This window comes from Alosa sapidissima, chromosome 11 (assembly GCF_018492685.1).
Source record: "Alosa sapidissima isolate fAloSap1 chromosome 11, fAloSap1.pri, whole genome shotgun sequence".
NCBI classification, from domain to species: Eukaryota; Metazoa; Chordata; class Actinopteri; order Clupeiformes; family Clupeidae; genus Alosa; species Alosa sapidissima.
Window position 1 is genome coordinate 33,967,379 of NC_055967.1, and position 21,781 is coordinate 33,989,159.

At 42.1% G+C, this 21,781-nt stretch overlaps 3 protein-coding genes across 8 annotated transcripts; 1 reads left to right on the forward strand and 2 right to left on the reverse strand.

Moving 5' to 3' along the window:
* Positions 1-551: 551 nt before the first annotated feature.
* Positions 552-12,387, forward strand: LOC121723470 (troponin T, fast skeletal muscle isoforms-like). Of its 6 annotated transcripts, XM_042109177.1 has the most exons (14): positions 552-644; positions 3,740-3,776; positions 3,966-3,979; positions 4,682-4,690; positions 5,833-6,045; positions 8,292-8,310; positions 8,586-8,631; positions 8,782-8,898; positions 9,231-9,308; positions 9,648-9,761; positions 10,037-10,146; positions 10,282-10,372; positions 10,654-10,694; positions 12,133-12,387. In XM_042109177.1, the coding sequence occupies exons 2-14, from the start codon at positions 3,760-3,762 to the stop codon at positions 12,167-12,169; spliced, it is 906 nt and encodes a 301-aa protein (XP_041965111.1). In that variant the 5' UTR covers positions 552-644; positions 3,740-3,759; the 3' UTR covers positions 12,170-12,387. The 6 variants fall into 6 exon arrangements, with proteins under 6 accessions (XP_041965111.1, XP_041965113.1, XP_041965116.1 ...); XM_042109179.1 differs by lacking the exon at positions 4,682-4,690 and having other exon boundaries at positions 553-644; XM_042109182.1 differs by lacking the exons at positions 4,682-4,690; positions 5,833-6,045 and having other exon boundaries at positions 566-644.
* Positions 12,388-14,444: 2,057 nt separating this feature from the next.
* myod1 (myogenic differentiation 1) lies at positions 14,445-16,273 on the reverse strand. Its single transcript, XM_042109187.1, has 3 exons — positions 15,615-16,273; positions 15,331-15,406; positions 14,445-15,205 (listed from the first exon to the last, which is right to left on the reverse strand). The coding sequence occupies exons 1-3, from the start codon at positions 16,119-16,121 to the stop codon at positions 14,973-14,975; spliced, it is 816 nt and encodes a 271-aa protein (XP_041965121.1). The 5' UTR covers positions 16,122-16,273; the 3' UTR covers positions 14,445-14,972.
* Positions 16,274-17,642: 1,369 nt separating this feature from the next.
* zgc:172145 (uncharacterized protein LOC559095 homolog) lies at positions 17,643-21,074 on the reverse strand. Its single transcript, XM_042109190.1, has 3 exons — positions 20,653-21,074; positions 19,916-20,062; positions 17,643-18,654 (listed from the first exon to the last, which is right to left on the reverse strand). The coding sequence occupies exons 1-3, from the start codon at positions 20,818-20,820 to the stop codon at positions 18,358-18,360; spliced, it is 612 nt and encodes a 203-aa protein (XP_041965124.1). The 5' UTR covers positions 20,821-21,074; the 3' UTR covers positions 17,643-18,357.
* Positions 21,075-21,781: the final 707 nt, after the last annotated feature.

The window sequence follows — 21,781 nt, forward strand, 5'->3', positions numbered from 1 at the left end:
TCTGTACCCATTAGATGCAGTCACTAGGCTATTTATAAGGACAATTAAAAGTCAGGCTCTTAATTTCATCTTGGAAGAGCCTGGGATCCGCTTTAGCTTGGCTGAGCTTCTGTCATTCCGCTCCGTGTCCTTCTCTGACCGGCCCAGAGAGAATAACACTGACCGGGCAGTCAGGCCCAGGCCTAGTGGGAGTAGAGGGAGAGTGCAGATAATGAAGGCTAACGATGACTCCTTGTCTTCTTGTCCTCTTGTCCGTCTTTTTTTTCCAGGACCCCTGGGATCAATGGAGCGTTTGTAATGGGATGGCAAATATAGCAGCTGTGATGTGTGTGTGTGTGTGTGTGTGTGTGTGTGTGTGTGTGTGTGTGTGTGTGGTTGAGGGGGGAGGTGGGGGTCTCTGTTCCAAACTTGTGCTTCATTGCCATGCTCCCGGTCCTACCATCTCCTTATTCAGCACCCAGCGCAAGTCTGTGACGAGACGCCCCCGCCAGGCTACACCCCCTTGTGCAGCTCTGGCCAATGGGGCGCTTCGGCGGCTTAGGTGTCACTATAACAGATGAACTTAACTGGGCCAGGATGCTAGCAGTCTCCACAGACAATCGGTGCCAACAGGGGATCTTGGCTTCTTTTTCGGCTTTTCTGAGGTAAGAAATGAAAGACTAGGAAAGAGAGAAAACCGCATGAATGACATGGAGAGAGAGAGAGAGTGTGTGTGTGTTGTGTGTGTCTGTGTGTGTGAGTGGGTGGGTTGTGCGTCTGTCAGGGAGGTGCAGTGTGGCTCCTCCCCACCGCTGCCCCCTGCTGGGAGCAGCTGGATACACATGCCCAAAGCACTGTCACTGTTTTGGAACATTCACGCTTTAAAGCCGAGTCTGATCCAGAGTGAACTTTGATGGAGGTCTGACTGACCAAAATGTGACTTTATCAATAAATTGGGTGCTGTTTGCTAGTGAGCAGCGTTTTCTGTTTTCTTTTATTAATATTAATTTTTACATTTTGACATAGATGCACCTAAGGTATAACTTTTCAAGGTGTGCAGTCTCTTCTCGATCCTTATAGTATTAGGGCAATTCCATGGAAAATTACGTTTTTTGTAACATCCATAACGCCAATAAAATGTGATGGTATGATGTGAATGATTACATGAAATTTGAGCATTTGCTATTTTTGGCTGTAGAATGTACCTGAAGAATGTACATGAGAAAAAATGCACAAAAAATGAATGTTATCATTCACATCATACAAATGCCAAGGCTTTTCACTGGCGTTATGGATGTGACAAAAAGTCCATTGTCCGTGGAATTGCCCAATATCATAAGACAGAGAGGTGTGTACAGTATACAAGGGGAGGCTCTAACTACCCATCTGCCCATTCCTTCCTGCAGACTAAAAACTCTATTACCTGATGCTAACCAGGGATGCTCTGATATTTAGCTGTGGTTATGGGAGAGCGTGAAGGAATATGTGAAAGGGTGGGGTGCATGTGTGAACGTGCTGATAAGCAGGAAAGACTTGTGTGTGTCCTGTGACTGTATCCACTCTGAGTATGGGTTTATGTGTGAATCTGTACTATATGTGAGAGTGTGTGTGCATCTGTCTGAGTGCGTGCGTCCATGCATGCGTGTGTCTGTGTATATGTATGTGTGCGTGTGTGTATGTGCGTGTGTGTATGTGCATTTGTGCGTGCGTGTGTGTGTGTGTGTGTGTGTGTGTGTGTGTGTGTGTGCCTATATATGAGGATCTGTGTCCATATGTGTGTGTGTGTGTGTGTGTGTGTGTGTGTGTGTGTGTGTGTGTGTGTGTGTGTGTGTGTGTGTGTGTGTGTGTGTGTGTGTGACTGTGTATGTTAGTCTATTTGTGTGTGATGGTGTGTGTTGCACACAGACAGGTGCCAGGGCAGGCAGTGTGCATAAATTATTCTGGCATTGTAATGGCCACGGGTCTCGGTGTTGATTGCTTCAGCTGTGCCAATGACTTGCTCTGGGCGTGCTAAAGTCACTGATGATGGCTGCACGGATGCTGTCCTGTGAGTCTCTCCAAAGCTGCAGGCTATGCTCCGGATGATGTGTAAATCGCCTTCCAAAGCCGCCATGCATTAGCCCTGCGCTGGTCTTATGGTGTGAATGACCATGGTGGTTTGGGAGGGGCCACTAGGCCATGCCTTCCTAGTCACACCTACAGCAGAGGTGTGGGATAGAGCTTGGCATTTAGGGGTCTTCCCAAAGGTGCAGCACTTAGCTATCTCTGTGCATAAACAAGAGCGGGAAATGCAAAAGTCGGCAGGTCAAAGTGATTGCACTAGGCTGGGGTCAAGCAGGTCACATCACAGGAAGTAGAGCCAAAGTTTCATCAAATTGCTATGCTGGAGTCTTCCTGTGGCTATTGTGTAGTGTTTTGTGTTGCTGTGAGTTGCCATTCAATAAGTTGTGATAACAGAACACATTCAGTCAGTGTGGATAAATTGTGCTATATTCTACACTCTTGATTGTGTATGTTTTGTACCCGTACCCAACAAGGGGTCCCATCCACCATAAACATCACGTGTGGCACAACTCATGTGCATCAATGCACAAGAACTGTCCACAATGAGCCTGTTTGAGCAGTGACCACATAAGGAAGGGAAGTGTGAAATATAGATACTATTCTCAGAGAATGCACCTATACTAAGCTGGGAGCAGGAAACAGGATCCTGGAGCGTAGCCTGCAGTCATTTGCAGCTGTCTGTGTTGGAAAACCTTCTGACCCACGAGACCTCCTCCATCTGCATACATAGACCTCCACCATAAACATATCAAGACGGCACAGTAGTAAGAGGTGTTATCTTCAACATCAGTATAGTTGTTGTGTATGATAATGCAATGTGGGTTACATATATATATTCAGTTCATTGTAGTGTTGGTCATGTAGAAATCCACTGAGGCGTTTTGGACATTTTTTAATTGCGACAGAATTCAAGTGTACTGTAATGTTGTCTGTGGGATTACTGAGTCTGGCAGGTGCCAAAAATAAGTGCTTCGATATCCACCTCAGACAGAACTAATTACCCTAACAGAGATTGGGCTGAGAAGCCCCGAACCTGAGCTTTGGCCTTTCATGGGACCTTTGGTCCGCAGTGGGCCCCAACCCCCAACAAGCGCTCAGTCCAGGTTTGAAAAAAGAACATTGTCATAAATCTAAGTTAGGGTGTCTTCTCAGCTATCATCAAATAGCTAGGCCCCTGGGTGGTTAGAGTTTCACAGCATTTCTGTGCCTGGTCATGACACAATTGAGCCAAGTCTCAAAGCTTAGTCTCGGAGCCAATCAGTGGCTTACAGCTTTATGGAATTTGCATAAATATATAATAAAAAGAGGTTGTGTGTAGATATAAGCAGGCACTTTGAGGGGGTATCTCAGTCGTTGCTTGACATGTTGCTTCAAACATAAGAAGAAGCCTTTATTTGTTTATGATGGGGGCGTTCACCAAAAGCACAATACACATACTGTACACCACAAAGGTGCGATTTGTAAAAGCCTTCATCTTCACGATTTCTGGCTAATTCCTTCTTCTCTTGGAGGAAAACAGGCATAGATTTATAGTCTGAGAGTGCTTAGAGACCTCATGAATAGGGGGAGGGGGCGTCGAGGTCAGTAGCACCACCCCAAGGTATAAATAAAGCCCTCTCTTCCACCTTCTCTGTGTAGTGCAGTCCACATCTTCACAGCTGAGGTGCCTCTGCTTCTTGTCTCTGCCTCTGCTCAGGTACAAAGTCCACTGCAACTATGGCTGACGAGGAAGTGTAAGTATCTGTCATCACTTGCTGTACAACAAACCACGCCCATGCCTGCTGTTGAATGCACTGAATTTAATTTGGAATGTATCAGGATTTTAGACAAGACACTGCGTCTGATGCGTCTGTTTGCATAAAGATAATTGATAAAGTAAATGCATTCTTGAGCTAATTTCATTTTCTATCTTCATTTTACAGTGATCAGGTTGAGGGTAAGCACATTTATGTTCAATATTGATGGCTTTATGTTTGTGTCTTTATTGATACTGGACTATGCAAGAAATCCTTGTGCCATGGGGGAGAAATATCAGGAGAGAGGTTTTGTGTAGAGAAGACTGATGAAAGCATTTCACCATTGCAGTATTTCAGCATTTTTTTTTTACGTACATATCACAAGTGATAGATATGAGGCTTTCTTCTTTAACACACAATTCATCTGTTATTGCTTTAAACAATTTAAAGGAATTCTACATAATGTTATGTTGTCTATCAATAAAAAAGGGAGCTAGGTGCTTCCTGCTCAGCTAGAGATGACTTTAAGAGCTGTCTCTGCTAGAGCTCATCAAGGTCTCTCTCCTAAACAGTTTGAGACTTGCCGGTACAGACCTCTCGTCTCCAGGCCTGTGATATTGACCTGACCAGGGGCGGCTTGCCTTGCCAGCTGTGCAGGCCATTACTCTCATCCCAAATAAATCTAGATCACATTAATTACAGAATGAAACCTAAAACCCACTGTCAAGTGGACACTTTTACAGCATGTTATAAGGCCATGGGACGCGGGCCATGGCGTCAAATATGGAGGATCAGGTTGTGTCGACTCACACATTCCCCATATTTTCTCTCTCTGTCCTGTCAGGTTCTTAGTATGAATGAATAATAATTCTGTTTTCTTTTCTTTTTTGTTGAAAACACAGAGGGAGAAGGTAAACAAACATGTGACTATATGTAGTGGAAGGTCTTGTTTACATACTAATGCGATGTTGTGAACTCATTACTGTACATGTTGTGCGATGTTATCTTGTCATTTTACTGTGACGTAAATAACCTCAATACTTTAACACAAGTATATTTTTGATTTATTAAGACAATTTCTTAAGGCAAAGTGTAGGGTAAGGGTATGTATTTAGGAAAGTCAGTAAAAGATACAAATCTGGAGAGCTCAGATGATAAACATAGACACTCTCTGTGCAGTGACAGAGATTCTTCAGTTTAGCAGCACCACCTGATCTGTGTCCATCCATAATCTAAGACATGTTTATTGCACGGCGAAGAGGCAGTATTTTATCACCACATGCAGGGGGAACTTTCCACTTAATTATTTACTTTTTGTTATTAATATTCATTAATAAAAGTGATTGGCAAGATGGTGTCATTTACAAAAAGCTGAAGAATACAAAAAATATATTTAAAATACATAATTTTTTTGCCAAATGTTAGAAATCTATTTTTAGAGAAGCTGTCATAAAATGTAACCTCAGATCTGGCATGTCTTGCAGAGCTGTAAAGCAAATGTAGTGATTCAGATTCATTGAAAGAGCCAAATGTATCTTTAAGTAACAGAAACCATAGGGCTATCCTTGCCAACTTCAATTCACATACCAGTCAAGCCATTTGGCGCAATATTCTTGCTGGTATGTAGATGTGTCATGCAAAGTCATCACAATTTGGTTATGAATATTCAACTTTCCCGTTTTAACTTAAACTTTAACTTTCCACCTTAATCTTTCACTCAAGAAATCTCATGCTTCTCTATGCTGAAAATGCTCACTAGCTCCCTCTGCTGGTCACACCCAAGTGGTATCAGCTTTGCTCCATCTCATCATAACCCATCGATTTGTCTCTCTTTCCATATCTCTCCTTTTCCTCCTGTTCAACAATGCCTCACCCTCTTCACTGCTTTTTGCTCTCTGCACCCCTCTTTTGCTGCACCAACCTCATATTTTCATCAATAACCATCAACCATCATCATCATCATCACCATCATCATCATTGTCATCGTCGCCATCCCTATCATCTTCATCATCAAACTAACTTTGGGGCTGGGGTCTTGCTGCATGCTGCGTAGTGGTGGAAGTAGAAGTGGCTCCCGAGGCTGCCCCAGAGGCCGAGGCCGAGGCGGCCGCAGAACCCGAGCCTGCGCCAGAGCCTGAGGCAGCCCCTGAACCCGAGCCTGAGCCAGAGCCTGAGGCAGCCCCCGAGCCGGAACCGGAACCCGAGCCGGAACCCGAGCCGGAACCCGTGGCCGAGCCCGAGGCCGAGCCTGAGGCAGAGGCAGAAGGTATGTGGCATGTAGTATTCTTTCATCCTGAGCCCTAGTCCACCGCAGAAGTGCGCTCCACTCTCCCCCCTTATTCAATGCCAGACAGGGCCGGCTCCATCACTAGAGCCGCCCCCCCAAATAGTCACCCACCCACCATAAACCCCCCCCCCCCCCCCCGCCCACGCCCTGGTCACCATGCTTACAGGGCACTAGGGTGCCACCATCCTCCTCGTGTCTGGCCACCATGAGTATAGCTAACTGGGTGTATGTATGTGCATGAGTTACGTGGCTCAATGAGCTGTGAGTTTCAAGCTGTCAATGCTTACACCTTTCCCTCCCCGCTCCTAATAATGTAGCCTTAGCTACTTTGCCTTTAACTACAAAGCATCTCAAGCGTTCTTCAAATTTGCCTTCAAGAATAAAAAAAAAAAACCACAAGTGTTCCTCTGGCTTCGCTTTATTTTGATAGCCAAAGTTTTCCAAAGTTTTGTGCTTTCATCATAGTTACATGCTTACCTGCTTACCTTTAAGGTGTCTTAACAGGCTGTCCAAATAATGTGCTCTAATAATCTCTCCTCTCTCTATCATATATAAGTATAAGTATATATACTCTTTTGATCCCGTGAGGGAAATTTGGTCTCTGCATTTATCCCAATCTGTGAATTAGTGAAACACACTCAGCACACAGTGTGGTGAAGCACACACTAATCCCGGCGCAGTGAGCTGCCTGCAACAACAGCGGCGCTCGGGGAGCAGTGAGGGGTTAGGTGCCTTGCACTCAAGGGCACTTCAGCCGCTTCCTACTGGTCGGGGTTCGAACTGGCAACCGTCCGAAGCGCTAACCAGTAGGCCACGGCTGCCCACATTGTCCCCATATTGTCTAACCCCTTAGATATGTGAACCACAGCCAGGCCAGACGTCATTCCAACACATTGGATCCATGCTTCTTAACCAACTACCGAGCTGTAATAAGCTTAGCTTGCCAATGCACTGCTCCCTATACTGTCTGCTTCACATGGTGGACTGGACACATGCTTGTGAGCCCAGCCACTGTCTGCATGTCTCTTGTCAGTCATGTGTGGCCAGGTTCTTGGTTGCTGACACATGAGTGGATGGTCCACGTCTTCCCATCATGGTCCCATCCACAGTTTTATTATTATTATTATTTACACACACTGGGTGTTCCCTCTGTGTGGTCTGACTTGAGACTTTAAGGGTTGTCTTTGTTCCCTGTTTATTTTCCCCAGAGATACCTGATATTATGTTATCAGTGTGCTAAAAATTTATATTAATCTTTAATCTTTTGGCTTCTTCCACATACACAATAGTGGAATGAGCAAATGCTTTTGATTCTACTGCAATTCTATCAATTGTATCAGTATGAACATCAAGTGATGTTAATAATTTATAACATAACATAACATAACATAACATAACATAACATAACATAACATAACATAACTATAAGTACAGTTTTTATTTTAAATGTACACTGTACATCTCAATTAGAATGCATAAAATATCAATTTGTGTCGTTTCCTCATGTATGTGATGCCCCTGTAAAGGAAGGCCATGAATCCCACAGTACTGTCCTTCCTTGTTAACATCTTCCACAACTTTGTCAGTCTGTGGCAGTGTCATTAATCTTATATGTCCAACATGTCTGGCAGACAAAGGAGCACTGCATCATAAGGTGGCTAGTTCAGGATCTAAACCAAATTAGACCAATTACCAATTTGTTTACTGGACTAAAGAGGTGAGAGAATACTATATGCTAACATATTTAACTAATATAATAAAATACCTCACTGTCTCCACTAAACTGGCTTAGCATGGCGTGTGGTACTCACACACTTACATACAGAGGAAGGTGGAAAGAAGGAGTCCTGAATCTTCTAGAATCAAGGGTGTGGGGATTGAATATGGAGTTGACCGAGTTTTGAGATACATTTTGCCAAAAGTACAGTTTAGGAATTCATATAAACATGTATATGTGTAGGATGTGTATTTAACATTTAACATTGTATCTTTTATGTTTAATGTGTCATTCATGTGCAGCGTTCTTTTTCATACTGAATTCATTTAATCTGTCTGCATCTGAAAAACCAACAACAAAACTAAACACCAATGTTTTTGTGACCTGAAGTCCATTACAGGTTAAAAGATGATACACTAATTTACCGTAACCACTGCCAGATTAGTCATAGTTTCTACTAAATGTCTAAGCCTGTAAAATATATTTTTCCCTCCTCAATGCAAAACAGAAGAGAAGCCAAAGTTCAAGTAAGTCATCATTTGCTCACCACCTGTATTGTTCCATTCAACAAATGTTCCACTGATGTTCCATTCAATCTTATTTTCATTGACATCAATGTATGATGAATTTGGTTATTTGTTAGTGTGAATGAATGAATGAATAGATGGGTGGACAATTAAACGACTGACTGACTGACTGACTGACTGACTGACTGACTGAATGAATGAATGAGTGAATGAGTGATTAAATGAAATTGTGTGAGTAAGCTGGACTTGACAGAGGAAGTTGTTTTTTGCCACAGACCCACTGCTCCCAGGATCCCCGATGGCGAGAAAGTGGACTTTGATGTAAGAAGGCAACACACACACACACACACACATATTACTTTAAACACATGTGTGCACCCGGAACATCTATACACACACACCAGCACAAAGCCACACCTTAAGAGGCAGGCACATACACTTACCAAATGCTTCACATTCCCTGGTTAACAGGACATCCAGAAGAAGCGTCAGAACAAGGATCTGATGGAGCTGCAGTCCTTGATCGACGCTCACTTCGAGCTGAGGAAGAAGGAGGAAGAGGAGCTCATCGCCCTCAAGACCAGAATCGTGAGTGAGGCCGCCTAGGAGAGCCATGACAAACCAGACAGATTGGAATGTTAACGTCTCAGATTCTCTTTCAGTGTCCAGTTTGGGTTTGAGCTGATGTCTTGTTCAGAGCTTAGATGGCATGTTGGTCTGACACCATTTGGGCTTTTACCTTAGGATGCCTTGAACGTCTGGCAACCAGAGTGAAGCATACATTTGATGCAAACAACAACCATCTCTCTCTCTCTCTCACACACACACACACACACGCACACACACACACACACACACACACACACACACACACACACACACACACACACTCACACACACACACACACACTCACTTACAGGAAAAGCGCAGAGCTGAGAGAGCAGAGCAGCAGAGGATCCAGGCTGAGAAGGAGAAGGAGCGCCAGGCTAGACGTGAGGTGTGTGTCTCTTGCCCATCCCTGTACCTCGTGCCTCACACATACAGACACACACACACACACACACATATACACACACACACACACACACACACACACACACACACAAACTAATGTTCAGTCACCAGTCTACTCGTCTGTCTGTTTGTCTGTCCGTCAGTTTATCTTGCTGCCTGTCATCATGTCACCTGTCTCTTATCGTCCCCCCCTCTCTCTCTGTCTCTCTCTCTCTCATTCCTCTGTCTCCTGCCGATTCATCTGTCCATATTTGTCCACCTGTCTGTCCCACCTCTCTGCCTGCGACCTGGCTCTGACTCTGACTGCTGACTCCACCCACAGGAAGAGAAGCTGAGGAAGGCTGAGGCCGATGCCAAGAAGAAAGCCGATGAGGAGGACAAGAAGAAGTCTGCTCTGTCGAGCTTGGGCGGAGGCTACAGCAGCCACTTGCAGAAGGTGAGTCCATTTCCTTAACATCTCCAACAAATGGGACTTCATGTATTAGTTGGTATGGGGTTAATGGGGTTCATGTATGAGTGGGTATAGCAGACCAAATGTGTGTCCGTGTGTGTGTGTGTGTGTGTGTGTGTGTGTGAGAGAGAGAGTGTGAGAGAGAGAGAGAGAGAGAGAGAGAGTTGGCATGGTCATGTTTTGCTTTTAGTAGCTGTACTTTTGACTGGATTACTTGATTTGCATTGATGTTAATCGTATATTGTGTATTCCCAACAAAGGCCGACCAGAAAAGAGGCAAGAAACAAACAGAGAGAGAGAAGAAGAAGAAGATCCTGGCCGATAGACGCAAGCCTCTTAATATTGACCATCTCAACGAGGACAAGCTCAAGTGAGTCTTACTCTGGGCCGACATGTAAATAATCATCTGCCTGGACAGGTGTGGGCCTATAAGACAGAGGGGGCCAGGGTACATGCTGTTCCTGTAGCTGAGGCTCATGGGTCATGTGCTGTTCCTGTACTCTAGGGAGAAGGCCAAGGAGTTCCACGAATGGCTGAAAACTCTGGAGTCTGAGAAGTACGATCATATGGAGAAGCTGAAGAGGCAGAAATACGAGGTGAGAACATCCTCTGTGACACACACGCCTCTGTTCCTCGAAGTGCACTGACAAATCCAGGGAGATTATTATTTTGTTTATCCTCCGTCACAATGCTGCAGCCAACCACTTTACTAGTATTGTTGACTCTAATGTGTTAATGAAGTTAATGATCTTATGATCAGTGATCTTAATGGTACTGAGATCACTGTATTACATTCGGTTGCAGACAGTTCATTTTCATAGCTCATAGTTTGCCACACTTTGTAAGATTAACCCAGCTTTGTTTCATTCCTCTCCAGGTCACAACACTCCGCAAGAGAGTGGAGGAGCTCAGCAAATTGTAAGTATCCCTGGTCAGACATTCCCACCATAGGGCATTAGCCCTGCTATGCATGGCCTGTTTGTGCCTGTGGCCTGAGCCAATGTGGATGGGATAGCCGAGCCAGAATACCAGACGTCAGAAAGCAAGAGGTGACTGAGGTACAAAACATCACATTTCACATTCCCATTGGCACTGTATATTTTCATTTCATTTTTTGCAGATGTTTTTAGGCAGAATTATTGATGGCATTGATAAGTGTTGACATTTTAATGAAAAAGTATAAAAGTTTAAAACTGGACTAACTGGACCACCAATGGAAAACAAATGTCTGTCTTATTATACAACAGCTTGGTCTGGTCAAACAATTAATTTCTGATTGGAGGCGGGGCATTCTATGAGTCATGATGAGTGGTAATATCTAGGGACATTCCCACTCGGACACTCCACATTTTGCATTGAATTGCCTGACGCAAATTTTCTCATTCAAAGCGAGCAAGCAGTAATTGTATAGCGTCACATTTCACAGTTATTGATTTAAGTTATTGATTGATTAAATTATTGAGTAAATGGAGTTGTATGAATTTTCAGATTAACATGTGGCATAAGGACAAGCGAACATGCAAATTCTTGTGTACATATAACCTCTCTCACTCAACTTGGCATCAGAGTGAAAACAGTTTGGCAACAGTAGACACCCAAGTGTATTAATTGGAACTATTTTTTTGCCCATGATCTTGGCATTGGTAAGGGATATACCCACAGCTGTGACTACCTGTGGCAGAACCGCAGCCATGGGTATATCCCTTACCAACCCCACTGTCACTCATATTGCTGAAGCAGATAACTCTAAAGCAGATCATTGACTATTATAGTGTTAATGTTGTAAATCACAAAGTTGCACACACGTGGGCGTCTGAATGAGCCATGGGCCTTCAGGGGCTTCCTTTTCTGAGAAGCCACAGTTGGTGATGGCAGTAAGCAGGTAAGATTTGCCTGCTGGTTGTTCAGTCTACAGTGTGTTGCTGGTGATGGCAGTAAGCAGGTAAGATTTGCCTGCTGGTTGTTCAGTCTACAGTGTGTTGCTGTGCCGCTTTCCCAGCTCATTTCTCTGTCCAGTAATGGTAAGTGTCATTAGAAATACAATTTGACTGCTATTTTACTTTTTAACCCCATTCCCACTCATTGAGAGCTCTGCAATACTTTTAACACCACTCCCCACTCTAGGATTACAACACCATTTCTATTAGAGGCCAACAATGATAATCACTGGCTGTGGTTCCACAGCATGTGTGTAACTGCAGTAGACTGTAGATGAATGTTTATGTGCACATATTTTGTGACATTCCACAGTAGGCAATGGAGACTATACAAATGACACTGAACATGTAAAGGTCATTGTGTTAGCTCAGTGAATTGCTGACCTGTGTGGTTTTTCTCTGTCCCTGTCGCATTGTAGCAGCAAAAAGGGAGCTGCCACTCGCCGCAGAAAGTAGACGGCAGCAGCCACACCAGGATCCTCCTCCAAATCTTCTACTACCACAGCTTAATGCACGGAAAAGAAATGTCATACCTTGCAATTTCCCCTTTTTCTTTTTGTGCTGTCCTGCAACATGTCACACACGTTGCGGTCAAAGAGAAACACATCCTCCAAGGCTACTTTCCCATAGGCAGTTCTGAAGCATTTTTCGTGTAAATAAAGTGTAACACTCCATCTTTGTCTGTAGATCTCTAATTATTCTAAATAAATAAAAGTATTTGATACTCTTCCATGTCCATGCTTTGCATATAAGTTGGGTCTATTCTCAAGAATGGAACTTTGTTATAGACAATGAGAATGAGTATGTAGGAGGTGGGAGGGTTTAGTTCACTCATCTTTCATGATTTTGGGGCCACCATGTCAAGTCAAGTCAAGTCATATTTATTTATATAGCACACATAAACGCAATGTTATTGACCCAAGGTGCTCAGAAATAAAATAAACAGTAATAAAAACAAAAAATAAAGACATAAATGACAAAAAATACAAATAAATAAATGAAAATACAAAATAATAATAATAATAATAATAATAATAATAATAAACATATTATGATTGTAGATAAAAATAAACATATGGTTACTGAAACTACTACTACTATAGGCCTACAGAAAGATGTACAGTAAAGTTAGATGCCAGTTAATATAATGCAGAAAAGAAATAGAAATAAGATAAAATAAAATAAAAATAAATAACCAAACAAGGGGAGAAATGAATGGACATTATAGGCCAAAGAAAATAGATGGGTCTTTAAATTTGATTTAAAACTACTGATGGTGGGAGAGGACTTAATTTCTATAGGGAGATTGTTCCAGAGTCTAGGGGCAGCAACAGAAAAAGCTCTATCACCTTTAGTTTTAAGGGTTGCCTTCGGGACTGATGTCCATGGCTATTATGAAATGTGACCTTTTAATGTACATTTCTGTGTGGTGTGTGTGTGTGTGTGTGTGTGTGTGTGTGTGTGAGAGAGAGAGAGAGAGAGAGAGAGAGAGAAGGAGAAAGAGAGAACAACTTTGTTGTGTAGTATTCCTATGATTACACATGATGGCGCCATACTGTCGTCATTAGGGAGTTTGGAGTAAACGAGCGGAGCCCCATACACTTCAAGAAAGTGGAAGCCCGTTGCCTACAAAAACCTGTGATGTTCGACATGTTCATGGTAAACTTGATCGACTTAGTTGTACGGGATGAATGTTCATCAAAATGATATGGCGTCATGTAGGCCCTAGTCGAAATCAGAGTCCAATGTCAACGAGATTCTTCACACTATACGTTATAACGCAAACTTCTTTTTTGACTTTTCTCTCTCGAATTGTTTTTGTTGTCCATAAACTACAAAATTTAAATATGAGCCTATCTATGATCATTGAGGAAATAGCAGAAAATCCACACTTGCATGTAATCCGTGCCGTGAGTTCATAACCTACCTTAAAATGTTCATGAGCGAAGGACGTCTGTGTAGTTCATTAAATAAAAGAAATAGCCTATTTGATTCGCAATAATATATGAGGTATCCAATGTAGTAAATTGCAGAAACATTAAAGCAATTCAGAATGTTGAACTGATCTTCTACATATCTGCAATATGACACTTCAACTCTAGAACGAACCTGCTAACCTCTTGGAGCTATTTTACTAGGGCTATTAAATAGTAGGCTACAGATAGATCCAAGCTTGGCAAAGCGGTAAAACTGCATATAAAATATGATTAATTATAGCAATACTGAATTTAGCTGTCATAATTGATCATGTTATCATATTTCATGAAATGTGTCAAGATAAATTGGTGGCAATGGTCAACAAATACATTTAAAAAGTAAGGCTAAGGCAAAATTAGAATTTATGTTTATTATAATACATGTCTATTGTTAGCAGATGACTGTCTTTTCTTAATAAAAATTATTAGGCCTATATATTTTTAGGCGGGGTGGATGTGGTCATTAGAATACTGTGTTCACTCTGGACACTCTTAAGTCAATTCACTTTCTCTATCTTTATCGTTGTCATTCATGCATTTACACCAGAATAAGGTTTATAAAAAGCTTTCTTTAAATTCATATGGATCAGTGGAATATCGATGTAGGCTAATACGCACTACATCGATTAGGCCACTATAATATGAAATTGGTAATTATTCTTGCATGAAGCAGGATGAATAAATGAGCTAAAATCAAACAGTTTCACAACACATTAATGCTACTTTATAAATAAATTTATTTTAATAATTCAGTCGACAACATTTTAAGATGTATAAATATAAAGTATAACAATCTGACACAAATAACTAAGCGTCCCAAACAGGCAACAATTAAATATGCTAGTTTTGTTTGTTTGATGCTTTTTAACAATTCTTATTTACATGTACACATATACAAAACTGGTCCTCTAAATTTATTATAGCCTATATTCAAAATGGCTATTTTCTCATGAAAAGTCAGGAAAGAAAATATATATTCATATAAACTGGTGAAGGAAAATATGTACAAAAACAGTCTTATATTAATGGTCACATTGAAATTCTTTGAAATGCCTATTTAAGAAACTGCAATTCCCTCCAGTCGCTTGAACACCATCACCGTTTCTTACAGACGAAAAGAGAATGCATTCGTTTGCATTCGTTTTCTTCACTCTGCATACACAGCTTTAGAGCTAAACACTACAGTCCGTTTGTTCTCCTCGTGGTCGCGATCATTTCAGAAATGTGCAGTTCATTCCACTGCCTTTGTCGTCGCTACTGTGGCGAAGTTCTTCATCAAATCTTCAAAGATTTTGGTAGATGGGGTCCTGGGGTGGCTGGCCGCAGTTAGTGGGGGATGGCACGGACGCTCCTATCTCGCTGAGGATAGAGCCTTCCTGGGAAGAGCAGGGACTTCCCTCGGATCCTTCCTGAACCGACAGCATGGGACATGCGGGTGTCTCTGTCGAGATTCTCTCCACAATGCTGGACAAGCAGTCAAGACTGGACACTACGGAATTCTTACTGTTTCGGTTATCTGGTGGGAGAAAATGGGAGAGAAAAACGAGCTATAATTGACTGTTGTTGAAGTAAAGTAGAATTATGAATGCGTAAAAATGTGCAGTTAATTCTGGATACGCGAAAGGATGCTCCAACACTTACCATTTTGTGTTTCTGCAAAGTAAGAGCTGTCATAGTTTCTCCTCCGGGACGTGCATGTGGGACCACTGAAATCCATCTGTAGATTAAAAAAAAGTAGAAAATTGTCAAATTGATCAGTGATCAGGCATGGATTATTTTCAACATGTCGATACCGTGTCAATTAAGTCATTCAATCGGTGTCATGAATGTAGGCTACTTCAAATAACTGCTATTATAATGTATATTTTGAAAAACGTAAAATCCCTCAACTGGCATGTTTGTATGGTGCTTGTTCATTTATTTACCATTCCATCGGAGCAGTTGGATCTGGGACTGGATGCGTCCGAGTCGCCGTTGTAGTGCTCCAGAACGGGATAGTAATTTTCATCCTGACCCCTTAGAAGAGCCTGGAGGGATTCGATGTAGCTGATGGCATTTCTGAGAATCTCCACTTTCGGAAGCCTTTGGTTAGGGTTGGTAGAAGTGCACCTCTTCAGTGTCTCGAACGCGTCATTTACTTTGCTGAGGCGTCTCCTCTCACGCATGGTGGCCGCCTTTCTGCGATCGGCGTTGGTGGTTTTCCTTTTGCAGGCTTTGCAAGCCCAGAGCAAGCACCTGCCCGCCTGGTGATGTCCGCTTGGCGCCCGTACGTGCTCGTCCTCGATGTGATGGTCGTCTCCCTTAAGCAAGCCCACATGAACCAGCCTTGGGTCCAGGTCCTCGAAAAAATGCATGTCATTGGTATTGAAACACGGGTCATCATAAAAGTCATCTGCAGACGCTATGGGGAAGGATATATCCGACAACTCCATCTCTGTGCCAAAGTTAGAATGATTCTGTTACGCACGAGTTTGATTTGTTAGCTATCACAACACAAGGTACGTTTGGCCCAATTGTTCAGTTGACAAATCTATAAACTGTTTGAGCGTTTGAGAAGAATTGTTCCACTCTGGCCGATCGTACCCTTGTGGTACCTGTTGCTGATGAGAGCGCTCGAGTGTTTTTTATGCTACTTGCTAAAGTTTGTGGGCGTGGTCCCTCGCCAGGCTGTCCAATGGAAATGTGCGCCGTAGTGTGGGCGTGGGGTAGAAAATAATGCGGTAATATTTACCCCAAGACCTAACTTATAGTCATTTAACAGTCTATAATCATCACCATAACTCAAATATCCTACCCTAATAACTGTATCAATATAGGGACAATAACCAATGTTCAGCTTATGAACACTGATTAGGCTACACTGAGTTTGCGCAACCTGAACATGGCGATCCGTGCAAACAATTAGGTTTTTACAAAGTGCCATGGAACTTTACATCACCGATGTTAGTAGCAAGATCTAAAAAAAAAAGAAAAACTTCTGTTTAAAAATAAAAACGAAATTTCCTTCTTATCTTTCTGTAGAAGTTTGAAAAAGTCGGCCAGTAGTTAACAAAATAAATTGTACAACCATGTTTAAACCACGAGTGGGCTGATTCAATTAAGCAGCCTAACCGAAATATCTTCCGGGTAGGCTACTTATCTAGAGCAAAGAATGGCATGAGCCCATCAAAGGCATACATTAAGAGATAGCATGACGTCATTAGATATTACAGGTATACTTTTATGTTAAGAGGTCTTGTCATCAGCCTACCTTTGCTGTAAAATATGTTAATATGTGAAACAATAATTCAACTCACATGAGACGATACTAATGTCAAATATTAGGCTTTAATTAAGGATTGAATATGCAATTGTCTTATATCACATGTTGATTTTGAACTGGGTTGGGTGGTAGGCCTAGGCCATATGTAATTATGCAATTAACGATGAGGCCTAAATATCCTGAAACCAATGATGCCACTTAATAAAATGCCTCATATAGGCCTAGCCTACATATCACATTATACTACTGCCTTCAGTGTTCCCATAGAATCAGTATTGTAACGTTCGTGTAACAATATTGTAACCTTTTTCTTTGACAAAAAATATCTCCACTGTGGTAGTGTCTGTTTCTGCATTTATCCACAATGGTGTTTTCCTTTGATTTTGGATTACATTTCTTCGCAGGCTGTATGTGACAGCCATGACCATCATAATGGATGATTCTCATCCAGCGTTGCAGATTATCAGCCTTCGACAATAGATGGCAGCAGTGAGTTTCTTGCAATTGTGTACTGCCCATCCTGAGATGGCAAATTCATCAAGTGGCCTATAAGCCTGCTCCATCGTTTGAAGCTTGTTTGACCTCAGTGACCCCTGATATTATAAGCATCACAATTAACCTCTTATTCTTTCACTATAGTCCTGCCACTGCATGCAACCTCATATCATATTAATAAACTAGATAAAAAATATACTTCTGAATTCAAGACTTTATTTCAAAATGCTTGTAACAGTCTTTTTCAAAGTTCAAGTTCAAAATAGAGACAATACTGTGAAGGCTCAAAAAATAAACACAATAAAATGACAAGGCAAAAACCTTTGCCACACCTTTTTGACATGCTCCCAAAATATAGTGCATAATGTCTACTTCTGTGACAGTCCAGTATTTCTTACAGATGCATAATGTGTCAATGTGACTACAGACGTAAATACTGTGGTCTGACAATTTATGTCATGTCAAACAAATGTGATGGCTGGTCTACAAATGTGTATGAATATATATTCTTTTAATCAAAAATAATTTCAAAAGGAAAATATCTTTGGAACAACAAAGTTCAGGAGAATCTATTCACAAAGGCCATAGGAACAGTGTATTCACTAGTCGTCTATTATTACAATTTAAATGTGACTGTGCTGAAAACATTCAATACAGCCTACTACTATAATTCAAAACGGGCCTGCCTTTCCCATGCCAATACTGACAGGTCAGCCTATAGAAAAGTTCCCTACAAGTCACAAAACACTCTCTACAAAACACTTTAAATCAAGCGGACATGTTACAGGTTAAACTTCCCTTGGCTGAACAGAACCACTAGAGAAAGAGGCACAGACGGGACAGATTCAGATGCGGCCTAAACCAGCCTGGTTTTTATGCACCCATCAGAGAGGAGCAGGAAGTGAGGAAGCTCAAGCACTGGAGGTCAGTTCTTCCTGGAGCTGGTCGATCAGGTATTCTCCGTAGCCACTCGCTCCATCAGCCGTGCAGCCCATTCTCCGGGCGTTGGTCAAGAGGTCGCCGAGCAGCTTGACCTTCGGGACGAGCGGAGTTAGGAAGCGGCTCTTGACCACGCTGGCAGAGTGAGGGTCGCTGTGTTCGCGGGCGAGTTGGGAGAGCTCCATCATGACGGCCATCTCCTCCTTCCACTGCGCCAGTGTCAACTCCAGGGCAGGGAGCAGACCGCACACCGCCTCACTACCGGGTCTCTGCCAAACGCACGCGCGCACACACACACACACACACACACACACACACACACACAATGGGCAAAAATCCACAAAAGTTATCCTATGCTGACTAGGTCCAAAAGAGAACAGAGACTTGGGAAAAAATTGTCTACAAATGCCATTGGATAAAATTTGAAGTTAAACTTTTAAAGGTTTGAAGTCTTTTTTTCTGGTTTTTTTTTTTTGTTCTGCTTTTAGTTCAATAAAACAATAAACAACAACTGTGCAAAGGAATGTTTTTGGTCGGAAAGTCCATGTTTCATGCAACACCTGTTTGACCTTTTTTTTGTCAAAGATCAAATTACTTTTATAAATTGGAAACAAATACAACCTATACATTATTAATAATTAAAAACATAAATATAAAAGTAAGTAAAAACTCAATGTATGGCTTAAACATGGTTGCACAATGGAAAAATAGGAACATTTATAACCACACAATGTTTTGGCAGATCAATGGATAACAAGGTGTTCCAAATTGCTGCTGATGGACCCCAAGTTGTCCCAGTCCGGATTGATTATACATGACTCATAAAACCCAGCGCAAGAGAGGAACTGAGCCTCACACACATCACCAGTGGCCGTGCCACGGCTTACATCTGGAACTACAATTAATGCAGTGTCCTTCCGCCATTCTGCCACCACATTAATCTCGCCAATTTTCCGGAACTCAGAGGAAACGTATACCCCGACAGGCATTAGGACAGAGATCCCCCTCAACCCCCAGGGGGGGTTTCCAACCCCCCACCCCCACCCCACCTCCATCCCCTCGACTACACTCTTCCCCTATACTCAAGTTCCCCATCTTTTTCCTTCTTTCCTACATTTACCTTTTACTTTATTTATTATTACTTTATTTTTTAATGGCTTTCTTTCTTTTAATTTTCAGGAGGAAAAATCAGGAAGGATATGACCGTAGGTCCAATAGTTCATTAATTATTTTTAAAAAGAGAAAGACAAGACTGCAGTTATGCAGTCTGTGACATTAATGCGTGTATTTTCACACTTTTCCCAATTGATTTACTCAGATTTTCAATAGCATGTTTTAAGTGTATGTGTTGTATCATGAAGTAGTTTCTTTTGAGAATTCTGAGGTCGTCAGTGGTCAAGGTTTGGATTTGATGTGTTTATCTCCACATGTTTATCTAATACATCTTCATATCTCTGGGCAGGTTTGTGTAGTAGTACCATGCCTGTGAGTATGTGATGGCTCAGCCATTGTTAGAAGGCCAGGCTTTACCTTGATGTCTTTATTGCAGTACTGTCCTCCACGCTCATTCAGATACTGGAGCATGGCTTCTGCCTGTTCCTGCTCCCTCTCCGACTGCAGTTGGAAGAAACTTGCAACTCTAGGAAGGGCCAAGTTATCCTGTTCAAATATCTTTCCCTGGAACAGAGATTGAGGTCACGGTTATGGCTTTAATCCACTTAACTGGGCATTTGCATTGTGCCAATCACCAATGAACACACAAATGTGCTCTCTAAAACTGTGCAACTGTCCAGTCATTGATACAAATATAGAATGTTTCTGTCCACTGTTTCATCAAGGTGATGAGGAAATATCTTCTGAATTTTTAAGATGAGGAAACTTGTCTGACTGCTTTTGCTTTGGAGTAGCCTAGGCTACAATACTGAATAAACCGTGTAGACCTACTGAATAATTAAAAAATGCAGTTGCAGATAATTTTATCAGTTTGCCATTTCCATGTCTGATTTCTGACTAATGTAGGTCTTACCTTTGCTTATTAACACAGTCAGTGACGTCACATACCAACACATTCGATCCTAAGTATGAACTGGTGTAGGCTATGATTGATACAAGGATACAAGGAAGTTTATACATAAAAATCTCTATATTGTAGGCTATTAATTCCCCCCCGTGAATCTTTATTTTATACATGCTATGCATACCCATAATTCGTTATCGTAACAATGTAATCCTAATACATCAAAGTCAGTGTAACTGATACCCCTTACCAGTGCTTGAAGTCTGTAAGCGATTTCCAAAATTAAGGTCGAAACGCCACAGAGACTCTCCTCCACGACTGCTGGGAGATTCTGCTTAACCTTACTACCGACAAATACACGGTGCGTCTTACAGATCGGCAGGTTGGTTTTTAATCTTTTCCCGCTGGGCTCCGACATGTTTGTTTCGCGGCAGTGGCTTCAAGTAGGCTAACTCGCTGAAGAATTATTATAGTGATCAAGTTGCACCAGCGCCTCCTGCGCTTTTACATTTCTTCACATCCCTTATGACGTCGTACGGTAGTTGGTCAATTAAAGCATTATCATACAAATACACCAGACTTGACTTGTTTACAGTCGGAGGTTACTCGAGCGCGATTAAATTTAGACGCAAGGACAGCGTCAAATCATTTCCCGTTCGACATGTCAAGTTCATCCGGTGCATGCTAAACACGGCGCGCTGTCAAAGGGACTGGCTTAATAAACGTTTCTGCCATTAAATAGAAAAGTGGGCTTAACCTTTTTTAATATCATACATGCGTTCTAAGTAAGCTAGGCTACGCACAATCTAAATCTATGACATCTTTATATGTTAGAACTTAATATTACCTGAAACTCATGTAGCCTAATGTCAATTACCACGACCATTTCCGTCTTTATAGTAAGACAAACTCTTTTCAATTATTTATTCTTAACTACCAATAATCATTTTGTCTGTAATTATTGCAGAAAATTTGACCACAGCTTGGTCATAAATGCCATTTTCCTCTGACTGACAGGGAACAGTGGCCTGATTAGGGGTAGTCAGATCCCCCTCCCTCTCCTGCCTGAGTCCTGAGGATGGCTGACCTGTTGACTCCTCTGTGTAGACAGTTGTTGTCACCCAGCATGCTTTACCTCGCATTACGCTACAGTTAATCACCACCCCCACCACCAGATCCAGGACCACATGAAGAGGGATTGGCTGAGCGGTCTACAGTGGCCCATTATTGATTGATGGCCCATTTGTACTGTGTGTCCCTCTATACGTTATGATATGTTGATATGTCACTGTTCCACTTGTCTCGACACTCGAAGCCTTTGGGGATTAGTGCACCCCCATATGCCTGTCGCTCTGACCCCCGGCGGGGGGAGATCCTCT

Coding starts and splice junctions, on each gene's coding strand:
- LOC121723470 (XM_042109177.1), top strand. Junction 8,899..9,230: donor TCGCCCTCAAGACCAGAATC/GTGAGTGAGGCC, acceptor ACTCACTTACAG/GAAAAGCGCAGAGCTGAGAG. Junction 10,373..10,653: donor TGAAGAGGCAGAAATACGAG/GTGAGAACATCC, acceptor ATTCCTCTCCAG/GTCACAACACTCCGCAAGAG.
- myod1 (XM_042109187.1), bottom strand. CDS start 16,121: ATGGAGTTGTCGGATATATCCTTCCCCATAGCGTCTGCAGATGACTTT. Junction 15,407..15,614: donor CCAACTGCTCCGATGGAATG/GTAAATAAATGA, acceptor TTTAATCTACAG/ATGGATTTCAGTGGTCCCAC. Junction 15,206..15,330: donor CTTTGCAGAAACACAAAATG/GTAAGTGTTGGA, acceptor TTCTCCCACCAG/ATAACCGAAACAGTAAGAAT.
- zgc:172145 (XM_042109190.1), bottom strand. CDS start 20,820: ATGTCGGAGCCCAGCGGGAAAAGATTAAAAACCAACCTGCCGATCTGT. Junction 20,063..20,652: donor CTTACAGACTTCAAGCACTG/GTAAGGGGTATC, acceptor TCTCTGTTCCAG/GGAAAGATATTTGAACAGGA. Junction 18,655..19,915: donor ACTGCAATAAAGACATCAAG/GTAAAGCCTGGC, acceptor TGCGTTTGGCAG/AGACCCGGTAGTGAGGCGGT.